The following is a 15196-nucleotide window of genomic DNA, read 5'->3' as shown; positions in this document are numbered from 1 at the left end:
GTTTTCCCAGCTTCCATATTCCTGAGACTCATCTGGGGGAGGGGATGTCTTCTGAAATTGCAGGTGATTCAGTAGGTCTGGAGAGAAAGTAAGTTTTGCAAGTTTAGAAGCTCCCCAGAGACTTCATGCTACAGATCTTTATCCTGCAAGATGTTACCATGTAGCAAGGGATTAGACTGCCTAAAATGGGTCAGTGTTCCTTTAGCCGGAGCATGACATACATATAGCATTTAGTTAGGCAGAATTCAGTAGTGGAGACACCATGGCCCTTTAATGTAGGGAATATGCTCTCCAATGACATCCGGGACATCTCTTCATTTGATGACAATCTCTTAACAGCATTCACTCTTATTTTTAGGTCTTTAGAGCTGTTTTTTGCCACCAGCCAGAACAACAGAGGTGAACATTGGGTGGATGGAAAATCCCCACGTCTCTGCCGCAAATTCTCTTCCCCACCGCCACTAGCCGTGTCCAGAGCGTCCTCTCCAGTGAGGGCCAGGAAGCTGTCCTTGACTTCTCCCTTGAACTCAAGAATTGGAGCACTGGATCTGACCGCATCCTCATCTTCCAGCAGCCCCACCATGACCCAAAGTCCTGCTGCATCCCCCCCGCCACATGCTGGTAAAGCGCCTCTTTCTTTGGGCATCACAGTCTGAACACATGTTCTAGTTGTAGCGGCTCCAGTCAAGCGGCCCTCTGCTCCCCGTGACTCGGTGCTCCACGTTAGCCAGTTGGACAGAGAGCACGACTCTGTGGTCACCACCCTCAACACAGCTGAGGAAGAAGCCTGGGTCCTGGTAGTGCAAGGCTGGGCCTGATCCCTGCGTGGGATCCTATGTAGACTGGAATAGGACTGAAAGTATTCGAGACTGAGTGATTCATAGTGATCAGCAAGTTGACTTAGATTATGGTGAGGGTCTTTCTGTGTCAGAACAGTGCAGAAAGCATTATGTGAATAAAAGTGAGGGGGCAAGGATTGAGCTTATCCATTTATAAGGAATCTACTCCCTTCACCATGGCATAAAACCTCTCTTAGGGTGGCACTGTCATGACCTAATCACCTCCTAGAGGCTCTGCTTCTCAGCGCAGTGACATTTCTAGCCCATGAGCTTGGGAGACATGTTTGAACCAGATTATGAGGAGACTCTGATCAGTGAGAGAACAGCTGCATTGAGGTCCTCAGGGAAGACACTGATGGCTGCAGAGACCATGTGTGCCGTGGCTGGGTGGGGCTGCAGACGCAGATGGTGGCCGCCTCAGAGCTTGTCACTTGGCAGCATCGCTTGCTTGTGAGGCCAGCGGGTGAAGAGGGCCTGCGATCAGCGGTGTTGACTCCCGTCTCGCACACCTCGCCACAGCCTCAGGCTTCATGCTTCTGTTTCTCACTGGATTTGCCCCACATGATTTTGAGTTAGATTTTCAAGATTTAGTTGATTCCAAAAGAGTTAGTTTATCCAAATCATTCATAGCTTAGAAATAATCATTCTGCAGTTCTGGGTCCTTGTAACTTGCTGTACTCCCTCTGGGTAATAGGGAGAGCCAAGGTGGTGCCCAGGCGGGCCTATGTTCTTCAGTAGCCCACAGAGCCAGTTCTACCCTGGAAACGTCGGCTCCGCAGCTCCCTGCGCTTCTAGACACAGCCGCTGGCCTCCCTGTCCCACCCTGACTCTCATTTGTACTGTGATGTGCGTCCTTCTTAGTCCTTCCATGAAGCAGCTTGTTCTGGCCACTTCTTCACGTCTTTATTTCTTTTCCATTTCTGTAGTTGCTTCTAATTTCTTTTCATGTATCTATTGCCTACCTTATCCCTAAAAAGATTTAAAGGTGGTCATCAAACAGACACATGGTCAGACACATTAAAAATTTATTAAATAAAAATAAAATAAAATTTAAAAATATTAGATTAAAAATAGGTAAGGAAATTAGGCAATGGGAAAAAGAGGTGAAAAGTTATGTGAGGACAGGTGCACAGTCTGTGAACAATGGCATGTATTTGGGGTCACTTGACTTTGGTTCTGAGGTTCTTATTTGACAGAATGAAGACAGGAATGTAACCAATCACATGATTGACCTTGAGAGCTAAGAAGTGGGTGCTGTGCAGACATGTCTTTCCAGGCCGCCAGTGCCTTTCTTCACTCTAGGGGCAGAGGCTGCCTTCCTCCGACCCCAGGTGTTGCTAAGAAACAAGCATCCGGCAGACCCGGGTTTCTCCAGGGACAGGTTTCGATGAGGACTAAGCCGCAGGTGGGCAGGTGCGCCAAGGGCGTCTGCTGTGCTGGTTCCCGGCAGCAGTTGCTCGCGGGGGCATGACTGCGCCCCTGAGCGCCCGAGCGCGCGGCCCACCGCACCGCGCCCGCTTCCGGGCTCTGTGTCTGCTGTGGGCTGGCAGGGCTCCCGATTTTAGCACTTGTCTTGAGCCCGCATCCGCCACTCGTCCTGCTGCAAAGCTGCTTCGAGGTGCTGGAGGGAGAGTGAAGAAATGCGGGAGCAAAGGCTCCCCTCCCGCCGAGAGGGCGCTCCCTGTCAGCTTCCTGCTACTTCTTACTTTGGCCTTTCAGGACAGGGACGTTTTGTCCAGTTTTATCACTGGGAAGTAGTTGTTTTTTTTTTTTTTTAATTTACCATTTACTGAAATGCTGACTAAAATTTTCCTCATTAGCCTCAGATGAATGAATGTTTGAATCAAACCAAGGATGTGCATTTGCTATGCTGCTATGCCTCACAGAACAGATGCCTCCCATTACTGAATTTTGAAGGAGCTATTTAGAAAATAATAAAACTAACAGCTAAGCACTGCTACTTTTTTGGTCTGCATCTTGCATCATTTCCAGCTTTACTCTAATTATGTCATTCAAGAAAAGATTCTAGCCATTTCCTTTCTCCAGCCGTTTTGAGTTTCAAAAGATCAAAATTGTGGCCATATTTCTAAGGGGGTAAATAACATGCAAGTGTAAAAATGGTTTTATAGAAAGTCTTGAATGTTACAAAAAGGGAAGTAGTTCAGCTGAGACCAGGGTAATAAGAGGATGTGACATTAAGCTTTAATCAGTGGGTATGAATGAAAGGCCTTAGGCAAAAGAAAGGAAGGAACTAAGGGCATGTATTAATATTTTGATATATTCCTCTTTGGAAGAACATACATAAAGTTATAGTTTTGCTTGGTTAGGAATTCAATGGTAGAGACTTAGAAATGTCATTAGCAATAGCCTAGTTCTGTGACCCCAGAAAGATGAGTCTTCCATTCTTGGGCTGTCAGCTGCAAAAAGGGTCTTAGATTATCTGAAATGCTCCACAGTTCATTTTGGGAGGTGTAGCTCAGTGGTAAAGTGCTTGACTGGCATTCACAAGGCCTGGGGTAGGGTCAATTCCTGGGGAAGGCAAGGAAGGAAGGAAGGGAGGGTGGGAGGGAGGAAGGAGAGCGTGAGAGAAGGAGGCAGGGAGAGATGAGTTTCCATTGGCTTCCTGGCAATGCATAGCTCTAGCTTAGCTCTACGCAGTAGAACTTCGAGGGGGACGGAAAGGCTCTGTATCTGTGCTACCAATACTGTAATCACTAACCACAGGTGCTCCTGGGCGTGGAAATATGATGAGTGCCAAGTGGGAAACTGAAATATCACCTTAACTGTAGTCAATATGTATATTTACTATTATATTTTGGTTGGTGCTACCCATATTGGACAGTGCAAATCCTGAACCTTCTCCTCCCCTCGCCCCCCATGCCCTCCCCCCCCACAGCTTCCTGGTGCGCGCCGATAGAGATTCAAAGTTTGATTATCTTAAGCAACAGCCATGACAAAGAAGGAACAAGTCCTGATTTTGATTTCAATGTGATTTGAAGTCCTTTGTCTCTATTCCAAGAAAGCCAGAACATTCTGCATTCCCTGTTCTTTTTCATATCTGCTGTTACTGTGGGCAGAAGGACCAGTCAGCCAGCACATTGAACAGGGCCAGTAGGTCACAAGCCTGGTTAGGGAAGATCTGTGTCTAGGTTGCGTTTTGAGTCCTCCGCTGGGAGAGATGTGATTGCATAGCGAGGCCCTTCAAACGTGGAGACTAATGTAAAATGCTTGCTATCTGTATTTCCACATAGGATCTTGACGGGAAGCTTTGACATGTTAACCGGTAGCCATTTTGCCTGGTCGGGGCGCTTGTGCTTCTCCCTGCAGGAGCCTGGTAGCTTGCATGCTATTTTTGACTTCTGTGACCTTTCCGGACAGGGAAGTCCTATCCAGTTTTCCTCACTGGGAAGATTTTTGATTGGGGGGGGGGGGGCTTGATGAATTGCTGACTAAAAGTTTCCTTATTTGCCTGTGATGAATGCATTGCGTGCTCGACCTCAGCCTGGCTAACAGCCTGTGTCTCCCGGCAGCAGCAGCCCCGGAGCCGGCCGCTGGCCCTGCAGACCGCGCAGCGGCGGACAGCTCCCCTGCAGCAGAGGCCTCAGAGCTGTCGCCCTGCAGGTCCCCCTCAACTCCCCGGCACCTCCGCTATCGCCCGCCTGCAGGTAAGAGCCCTGAGAGGGGAAGGTGATTCTGGGCTTCTGAAGCCTTCCTTTGTCTTACTAGTTCACTCCCAATCTGACATTTAGTCTCAGCTTAATTGGAAGCAAATAAGGTTGTACAGGGCAAGGGACGGAAGAGTAAGTGACAAGCGACTCCACTGTCAATCCGCCTGGTGTTTGCCTGTTCTCTTCACTGTAGTGCTTTTTTGTACAAAGTCATGTGAAGAAACTCCCTGTCCTGAAGTGCAGCTAGTTGAGGAGGCTCAGTGCCAAGTTTACCAAAATATGAGTAGGTTCTGAGTCCTTACCCTGGGCCCCACTGCACTCCGCATGCATAGGCTTGGGGAGACCTTATGAGCAATGCCACTTCATACGTGATACGGGGCACTGGCATGGGACCAGAACTGCTAATGGCAGAGCCCGGGACATTTTTCCAGCATAAAATTATTTTAAAATGTGATGGATGATTCTGTAATTTGTATTGCAAGACACAGCGTCCTTCTAACTGGAGGAAAGACGGCACAAAGGCAGCAATATTTTACTTCTCCTGTCTTTACTGTTCAGAAATAAATATCAATTGTTTTGAAATGTTTCCCTTTCCACCCCCTCCCCTCCGCTTCAAGCCAGTTATTTCAAATCAAAGGAGAAACTTACACAATTAGGAAACCATATCCATTACAAGTAAAATGTAAAGGACTCTTTTTTTCCCTTTTGATACAGCTAGGGATGGCCTTGAACTTGATACTCATTCTCCTGCCTCTGTGCCTTGAGTGCTGGGATTGCGTAGTACACCACCACAGCCCTGCTAGGGATCAAATCCGGGGCTTCTTGCACTCTAGGCCGGCGCTGTGCCCACGGAGATATGTCCCCAGGCCCCGGAAAGACATTTGGTTTTGGTCTCTCATAACCATGCTTCTGGTTCTGACAGGGCATTTTGGTAAAAGGTAAAAGTTCATGGCTTCAAATGGGCATTTCATTTTGTCCCCAGCCAACTTAGTAGAAGCTGTTGTCACTGGCGTTCGGGTCTAAGAGTAGGTAGAGCTGTAGGTCAGTTTTGTCTTGAAAGATAACACTCCTTACGGCTTTCGGGCCTCTGGTGAGTTATGGGTCACCCTGCCATTTGGATGGTTCTGGAAAGTGAAGGCAACAGGCAAGGATTGCCTAGTTTTCCACAGGACTCTCCAGAATTAGCTGGATCTTTCCAATGTGACTAGAGCCTTGGTCAATCTAGGCATAGGCCACGTCCTTCCCCATTGCCACAGGGGGTTACCTTGAGTTCACTGCCACCTGGAAGAGTCCGAGTTCAAATCCCACAAAAACAAGACTACCAGCATGATGGTTAAATGCTATCATTTTGTTATTATTGGAGCTTTGTTTCATATCCTTTTATCATATGTTTATAGTCACATATAAAATTTTAATTTATATGAAGATTTGTGATATACTATAAACCCTCATTCTGTATATGAATTAACTAAACTCTTTGTTTCTTCCTCATGATTAAATCATAGAGACTTGGGGTTATAGGAAGAGGATGCAACCTTTGATAAAATGGTGGCTCCAAATGCGAGAATGACACCTATTTTCTTACTGTCTAGGCAATATTTTTGCTTCTTCACCTGTCCACCACCCGCTTTTATGTCTGGGGTCATTGAGTACCTCTTTATCGATCATCAATCAATCTGTGTATCTATTATTTATCCATTTATTTATTTATGTCTGGGTACATTGAGTACCCCTTTATCGATCATCAATCAATCTGTGTATCTATTGTTTATCCATTTACTTATCTGTGGACTCTATAATCTCAGAGGCTAGAGGATCAATACCTTTCAGATCAGAATCATAGCATCCTATTTCCACTAAAAGCCTAAGTAAGGGAAGCAAAGCAGGTGGCATCAGCATTAGCAAATAAATGCTGCATGGACTACAGTCTGCGACATGAAAGGGGCTGCAGAGGGCACTCATAGCACCCTTTCATTTTTAATAGGACCATATTTAGCTCATCCTTTCTTTTTGGTCTTTTAAAAATTATTATTATGGGCTGGAGAGATGGCTTAGCAGTTAAGCGCTCGCCTATGAAGCCTATGGACCCCGGTTCAAGGCTCGGTTCCCCAGGTCCCACGTTAGCCAGATGCACAAGGGGGCGCATGCATCTGGAGTTCGTTTGCAGAGGCTGGAAGCCCTGGCGCGCCCATTCTCTCTCTCTCCCTCTATCTGTCTTTCTCTCTGTGTCTGTTGCTCTCAAATAAATAAGTAAATAAATAAATAAATAAATAAAAATAAAAAATTATTATTATTATTATTGATACTAAGCATAAAACCTAGGCCTCGTGCATGCTAGGCAGGTGCTCCAGCACTAAGCTAGACCCCTGGCCCTGAAGGTGTTTTCAAATGGAAGTTCTACCGATAATATGATGCAAAATCTTTAAATTATTTATAAAATTTTAAACTATAAAAATATTTCATATTGAAATTTAACTCATTTAACACAAATGTTTCCTTTCTAATGTTTACAGTTTAGAGGAGTTTACCTGTTCACTGGAAAGTTGACCACTATTTATTTTTAGAGCATTTTCATAATCCCAAAAGAAACCCTGTTTCTATTGTCAAATTCTCTCCATTCCCATCTTCCCCAGCCCTGGTAGCCACTCATGCGCATCCATCTCCCTGTGCAGCTCTGCCGTTCTGGATGTTTACTACAAAGGGGATGATCCACTATGGAAGCCCTCGCACTTTGCCTCTTTCCTGGCTTATCCTTGTTACTCCACATATTCGTTCATTTCTGTGACTGGGCATATTCTCTTTTGTTCATCTACTTGCCACCTGATGCACATTTTGTTGTTTTTACTTCCTGGCTACAGTAAAGGATGTTGCTATGAATATCCCTGTCCAAGTTTTTGCATGGACTTGTATTTTCTTTTTCATATACCTAGAGTTCAATTGCTGATATACAATCTTGCTGTTTGCCTATTAACAGGAATAGTGTAGAGCATGTGGCCAATCCTTCATCTAGTGCAGATATTAAAGTGAGAAATTTTATTGCGGAGCACTGTGTGTGTGTGTGTGTGTGTGTGTGTGTGTGTGTGTGTGTACGTGCCTCGTTATTTATTCTGTTCTCTTTCTGCTTGCACTGCCAGGTCAGGTCGCTGACAATGCCCACTGCTCAGTGTCACCAGCTTCTGCTTTTGCAATTGCCACAGCTGCCGCAGGACACGGGAGCCCTCCAGGTGAGTCCACTGGCTGAGGAGAGACATGTGGCAGCCATCAGTGGCCCTTTAAGGCCAGGGTCTGGAAGATTCTGTGAGCTTCTGAGCTCTTGTTTTGAGCTGTGTCTGACCCTCTTTGATATGTTCCTTCAGAAATCCTGTCTTTTCAAACAGTATGGGTGAATCTAGAAGACATTATAAAAAATGAGATTAGCCAGGCACAGAATGATAAACACTGCCTGATCTCACATGTATTTGGAATGTACAAACGTTAAGCTCGTGACATCAGAGAGCAGAGTGGAGGAGTGCAGGGGGGAAGCAGGGTCTGGGGACAGCGGGTCACATCGGCCGCAGGGAACCAAGGTTGTTAGACAGGGACAATAAGCTTTGGTGATCTACTGTGCGCCATGGTGACCACAGAAACCATAATGCAGGTTCTGAGAGTGGACTTTCACTGTTCTTACCACAGAGGGTGAGTAATAAATATGCAAATTAGTTTTATTCAGTCACCTCATAACATATCAAAGCATCACATTGTGCCTTAAAATACATGCAATAAAATGATCTGGGAGTCATACTTCTGAAAACTTCTGTATCCAAGAAGGACGTGTCACTTGTCCTCTGTGGTGTTTGCTGCTCACTAGGGGACTTGTCGCCTTGCTGAGACACGTCTCCTATTCCGTTGCCTCAGAAGCGGGGGCGAGCTGGGGCGCTTGTGAGGGGACCGTTGCCCACGCTGCCTCACTGCCCACTTCCACGTGCTCCGCGGGGCCCCCTCATGTGCTGCCAGGCAACTTTCAGAGCAAAGGAGTACTTAAAATACAAGCAGACTAGCACTCTAACAAGGGGAGTTATGTTTATCGCCTGTCTTTTTCTCTCGCTGGCAGGGAAGACATGCCGTAGTCTGTAATTGTCTTAAGTAGACGTGCTGCGATGTCTTTGCCTGATCTGAACGGATGGGTTCTAATCAGGATTCATAGCACACGAGAGCTGGTGTATCTTGTTCATTAGCCACGGCCACTGAACCACAGAGGAGCCCTTTTCCAAGGTGGCGACCCTTTCTTCCCAATAGTAACTAGCACATATGATCTCCGTGGCTTCTTTCTCAAGTGAAAAACAGAGACATGTTCAGGGCTGGGGAGACAGCTCCATCAGTAAAGGGCTTATCTCACAAGCATGAGGACCTGATCCCCAGAACCCGTGTAAAAACAGTCAGGCGCACATGCATGCTTGTAATCCCAGTTCAGGGGAGGCAGAGACAGGAAGATTGCTGGGGCTCCCTGGTTAGCGTGTGTGGCTTACCTGGTGAATGCCAGACCTTGTTTCAAAAGAGGGTGGACAGGGCCTGAGGAGCAATACCAGAGTTTGTCCTCTGGCCTCCACATACATACACATGCACACAAAGAAAATGCATACATACACATAAAATTTATATATGTATGTATATATAATTTATATATGATAATATATACCTAATGTATGTTAGTTATGCACATAGATATATACATATAGAGATATGTAAATATATTTCTATATGTGTACATACATATTTGTACATATTCCATTTAGGTGGACTATTCAAATATTCACTACACCTCCCTCTTCAATATTTTTATCATACCCATACCATTTGATGTGGTCAGGCAAATTGAGAAGTCCTCTGTCCCAAATATTCTTTAAACATTACGCTGAAAGTTCTATCTGCACAGCGCAAAGTAGGCCATAACAGTCAAATCATGTAACTCCAGTTGACTTCTAGTACTGATTGCTTTCCATAGTAACAAACTTCCTTCGGTGAAAAACAAAGCCACAGGCTGGAGAGATGACTTAGTGGTTAAATGCTTACCTGTGAAGCCTAAGGACCCCGGTTCGAGGCTCTATTCCCCAGGACCCACGATAGCCAGATGCACAAGGGGGCGCACACGTCTGGAGTTCATTTGCAGTGGCTGGAAGCCCTGGTGTGCCCATTCTCTTTCTCTTTCTGTCTGTTGCTCTCAAATAAATAAATTTTTTTTAAAAAGCCACACAAAACAAGGTAGTCTCTATTACATCTTCCACTCTCCCATGGTGTCCTGGCTCACTGCATGAGGCAGGACACTGCTGGCCAGGCAGGGTGCTGAGGAGTGGGTTTCCTTGTCCCGGGCTCTTCTCTGGGTTCCCCCACATCCATCCTGTGCACCATGTGCAGTGGATCACACCCCCATCAAAATGCACAGGAAGCTTGCAGGGCAGGGTTGAAACCAACAAGCAGTGTTACGCTTCCTAACATGCCAGACATTTGTGTGCCAGCCACATCTCTTCAAATAATGCCTTTCTTATAGCGATAAGGGAATTTAAATTTAACCCGAAGATGGATAGAAGTTTCTTTTTTTTTTTTTTTTTTTTTTTTTGGTTTTTCAAGGTAGGGTCTCCCTCTGGTCCAGGCTGACCTGGAATTAATTCTGTAGTCTCAGGGTGGCCTTGAACTCATGGCGATCCTCCTACCTCTGCCTCCCGAGTGCTGGGATTAAAGGCGTGCGCCACCACTCCCAGCAGAAGTTTCTTTACCAAGAAGCCAGACTAGAGACTGCTGTTTGACCCTGAAGTCAGGGGAAACTGGTTTACTTGTGGACAGCAGATGGGTTGATTTGTGAATCTGTTCAGACTCGCTCTGTTGCTAGGAGCTGAACCTGCCTGATTTCTGCACACTCTGGAAAAGTCTGCATTGTCCTATCATTTCTATTTTCACTCTTAAAAAGACGTGGGGGCAGTCCTCTCCAAGCATGCATAGAGCTGTTTCTTTTTAAAAAGAGATGGGGCAGTCCTCTCCAAGCATGCATAGAGCTGTTTCTTTTTAAAAAGAGATGGGGCAGTCCTCTCCAAGCATGCATAGAGCTCTTTCTTTTTAAAAAGAGATGGGGCAGTCCTCTCCAAGCATGCATAGAGCTGTTTCTTTTTAAAAAGAGATAGGGCAGTCCTCTCCAAGCATGCATAGAGCTGTTTCTTTTTAAAAAGAGATGGGGCAGTCCTCTCCAAGCATGCATAGAGCTGTTTCTTTTTAAAAAGAGATGGGGCAGTCCTCTCCAAGCATGCATAGAGCTCTTTCTTTTTAAAAAGAGATGGGGCAGTCCTCTCCAAGCATGCATAGAGCTCTTTCTTTTTAAAAAGAGATGGGGCTGTCCTCTCCAAGCATGCATAGAGCTCTTTCTTTTTAAAAAGAGATGGGGCAGTCCTCTCCAAGCATGCATAGAGCTCTTTCTTTTTAAAAAGAGATGGGGCAGTCCTCTCCAAGCATGCATAGAGCTCTTTCTTTTTAAAAAGAGATGGGGCTGTCCTCTCCAAGCATGCATAGAGCTGTTTCTTTTTAAAAAGAGATGGGGCAGTCCTCTCCAAGCATGCATAGAGCTCTTTCTTTTTAAAAACACCTGGGGCTGTCCTCTCCAGGCGGGTATAGAGCTCTTTCTTTGGCACAGTCACCCCTTTGCTTGCCTGTGTCCTACCCCGTCATGCAGAGAATGCAGGTCCTGTTGCCCAAAGTTCAAGATTCTGACTGTGTGCTTTTGATAAGTGTGGCAAGCCTTCAGAGATGTACATGGATTTTTTTTAAGTATTTTATTCATTTATTTATTTGAGAGAGAGAAAAAAAGAGGGGAGAGAAGCAGATAGAGGATGGACACACCAGGGCCTTCAGCCACTGCAAATGAACTCCAGATGCATGTGCCACCATGTGCATCTGGCTAACGTGGGTCCTGGGGAATTGAGCCTGGGTCCTTTGGCTTTGCAGTCAAGAGCCTTAACCACTGAGCCATCTCTCAAGCCCATACACGGAGGTTTATACTGCCGTACTGCTAACACTAGGGTTATGAACTTAGGCTTTGCTTATCAGTTCCACCCCCGTTTATTATGTTTCTTTGACAAAGACCCACATCCCGGGAACGCATTTGCAGTAGAGGTGTTGTTGGCTTATCTTTCTTCATCACACTCCCCACATACAGTCTGAATCTGTGCTTTATTTTTTTCTTCCATATTAACAACTATGTGACATGCTAGACATTTTACTAATTTTCCTTCTTAAACTCCAGTAGAATACAAGATCCATGAAGACAGGTGTAGCAGACAGATTCAGGTTCGCTGAGATAAACTTCAGGAGCAGGCACAGTTAAGGAGGAAGGGATTTATTGAAGCTTACAGATGCAGGGGAAGTTCCATAATGGCAGAAGAAGCTGGCCTGCCTTCACAGGTCCAAGCAGAGAGAGAGAGAAGTAAAAGCCACACAGCACAGCACACTTCAAGAACTCCTGCTAGACACACTTTGCATATTTTTAGGTTGAAATCTGAAACCCACCACCACAACATAAGATCCACCCAGTGACACTGCCTCCAGCCAGGTGGCTGCAGATGCAAACTATAAACAAATAAAAAACTGAATATATTGGGGGCCATCTATTCAAACCACCACATTCTGCCCCTGGCCCCTATATATTTATAACCATCACACATTGTAACTTGTACTCAGTTCACTTTCAAAGGTCCCTACAGTCTTGACCAATTTAAGATATTAAGACCTGTAAAATCAAACAAATTAAACATTTCTAACATATAAAGGCACAGAGTAAACATTTTCAACTGGTATAAGGCATAGCAAGGAGAGATTAAAACAATGCAAACTCAACCATCATCAAACATCAAACTTCAGCAGTTCAAGTTCAATACAACCAGGGATTGTCAGTCTCTAGATTTTCCAATTCTGCCCCTCCAGCTGGGCAGAGTAGCCAGGGAATACTTCCATCTCAGGCCAACAGCACACTCTATTGTAGACCTTGCATTGTCCTGGTATATACAAAATATCTTCAGGTCTTCATGCAAACTACGGTCCATCTTCCAAAGGCTCTTTCAGCCCATCAGGGCATCAGGTTCTGCCTCATGCCACATCTCAGCATCAGCTCCTGGAACCATGTGCAATTCACAACCACTCCATGCATTTTTCATGCTTCTGAAACCAATACCAGGTGTGTAGGACACAGCCATATTCTTAATTCACAGACAAAATAAATCATAACCTTGAAAAGCAGGTTCCTTCTCCAGTCAACTCTTTCCAAAAATGTTTGCATTTCTATAATAGTCTTTCCTCAGGCGTTCTTTCCAGTGGTAAAGTAATTGGACCATCTTCCTTAAGATTGCTAATGTGTTGGCAATAGCAGCTTAAGTAACCTAAGCCAGTCTCAGTGCCTGTAATTTTAACTTGCTTGAGGTTTGCAAGCTTAAAATCTTAAACCTCTCAGTCCAATATCTCTAGCCAAGCACATTAGTCCATAACAAATGTTACCTTGATCAAACTCTCTGGGCCTCAGCAGCAGAACACAGCCAGCCCTTATGCCAGTTGCCCAGTTCCAACAAAGTCCTCTGCAGTCTTTCCTTCCCCTTAGAAAGCTCATAAGCCAAGCCATGAAATTCAAGATTGTCTACACTTAGAATTCTCAAACTCTCATTATAATAGCCCATAAAACTTGGCTTACCACTCTAGAAGGCATCTTCATTTGCAAGCACCAAGTCCATGCCCATTTCTCCAAAACAAAGGTTCCAAAAGATCAACATCCACATAGTCAGGTTCATCTCAGTCCACTCCTGGTACCAAGTTCTGTAGCAGACAGATTCAGGTTCACTGAGATGAACTTCCAGACCAGGTACAGTTAAGGAGGAAGGGATTTATTGAAGCTTACAGATCCAGGGGAAGTTCTACAATGGCAGAAGAAGCTGGCCTGCCTTCACAGGCCCAAGCAGACAGAGAGAGAGAAGCACAAATCTAAGGCCAAAAACCACAACACACTTCAGGAACTCCAGCTAGGCACACTTTGTATATCTTTAGATTGAAACCTGAAACCCACCACCACACCTTAAGATCCACCCAGTGACACTGCCTCCAGCCAGGTATCTGCAGATGCAAACTACAAACAAATAAAAAACTGAATATATTGGGGGCCATCTATTCAAACCACCACAACAGGGATTTTTTTTAATTTTGTATATTGTCTTCACAATATCTAGAATAATATTGTATAATGATCAGTACATGTTTATTTAATGCATCAATGAATCCTCGCGTATGAATCCTGTTATTGGCAATAAAGTTGGTTCAGTGCACTATCAAAACACCTTATAACTCCCTATAGGTTTATGATGCTGTGGTGTTTTAAACTATTGAATGTTGCTATTATTTTTGTTGTATTTTCTAGGATTAGAGAATCTCCATATTTTTCTGAATAACCTAGGGAAATGTTACAAGTCAGTCAGCAGCTTATGCTGAGTGTTGCATGTGCTTGTCCCCCTTTCTGGGAAACCCACAGTCCTGAGATCCTAAATGAGTGTTGTCTGACTTGGTGTTGATCTGATGTAAGACTTTGCCTCCCACTCAAACTAGAAAATTCTGGAGACATCCTGCCACTGAGGTCCAGGGTCATTGAATGTATGCTGTCAATCCAAGTCAAGCACCAGAAACTAAACTGCCAAAGTTCCATACTATGTGACTGACCATAATCAGTTTCATGTTAAAAACCTGTCCACCATACCATGCATTTATTCTTCTCCATTGCTGGTCTACAAATTTGATTAGGTCCAGTTTCATTCAGGTGGATACAGAGTTCGTGGGCCTGATACAATGTGGGAAGGCACGCCTCAAGGAAAACAATATAAATGCACAGATAGAAACCTTCGGGACACCTTCCCGGGCTTTGGAAAAGGCCTGAAGGAATTGAGAGGCCCTGGGATGTAAGCTCGTGGGATTCCTGGTGAATTTGGATTTGGGTCAGCTATAGTTTGAATATGGGTAAAGCCCCTCAAGATGGGTCAGAGGCTTGGTTGTCGGGTTGGTGCTGTTTGGAGGTGAGGTCGTATGGGACGTCTTTAGATCACTGAGAGTGTCCCTTGAAAAGGGGTCGCGAGACCTTCTAGCCCTTGATGTCCCTCCATCTATGCTCCGGGCTTGTGTGCAGCGCTTGCTCTGGCCCGCGCTCGCTGCCGATCACTGCTCTGCTCGCTGCTCCTCTGAGGGAGGCTTCTTCCTCCTGTCCTGAACTGGAACCTCGAACACTGTGTGCTAAATCAACCTTAATCGCCTCAGGTATTTCATAAGACATGCCAAGCTGACTAATAAAAATCAGATCCAGATAATCGCCGGGAACACAAGAGTTACAGGAAGTTTGTGTGTTGGGATTAGAGGTGGGGGTGTCGGTGATCACCAGCCAGCCACTAGCTGTATCTTCTAGGTTAGCTCAGAGTTGGGCAGCATAATGAGAAACAGCAGTAAATGCTGTAAGTTAAACCCAGACAGTTGACCAAGTGTCACTCGGTTTAGCCAATGGGCTGAATTAGTTTGCAGTGGTGAGCAGAGCAGAATAAGTATAAATCATCAGTCTGGTTTTCTTCCTTCAAGTCAACCAATGCAGGTGCTGGGTGTCTCACTCTGTGATGCTGCATTGCCTCTAAATCAGAGATGTGGGGCAATTACTGG

At 45.2% G+C, this 15196-nt stretch overlaps 1 protein-coding gene across 1 annotated transcript in view; it reads left to right on the top strand.

The window, feature by feature from the left end:
- Rasgrf2 (Ras protein specific guanine nucleotide releasing factor 2) overlaps nt 1-15196 on the top strand; it is a 226086-nt gene that overhangs the window by 133633 nt on the left and 77257 nt on the right. The window contains exons 15-17 of the mRNA XM_004651648.2: nt 359-621; nt 4373-4504; nt 7642-7731. Of these exons, the coding sequence (XP_004651705.1) occupies nt 359-621; nt 4373-4504; nt 7642-7731 (485 nt within the window). The remainder of the gene's footprint in view (nt 1-358; nt 622-4372; nt 4505-7641; nt 7732-15196) is intronic.

This window comes from Jaculus jaculus, chromosome 14 (assembly GCF_020740685.1).
Source record: "Jaculus jaculus isolate mJacJac1 chromosome 14, mJacJac1.mat.Y.cur, whole genome shotgun sequence".
In the NCBI taxonomy this organism is placed as follows: Eukaryota; Metazoa; Chordata; class Mammalia; order Rodentia; family Dipodidae; genus Jaculus; species Jaculus jaculus.
This window is presented reverse-complemented; position numbering and strand designations above follow the sequence as displayed.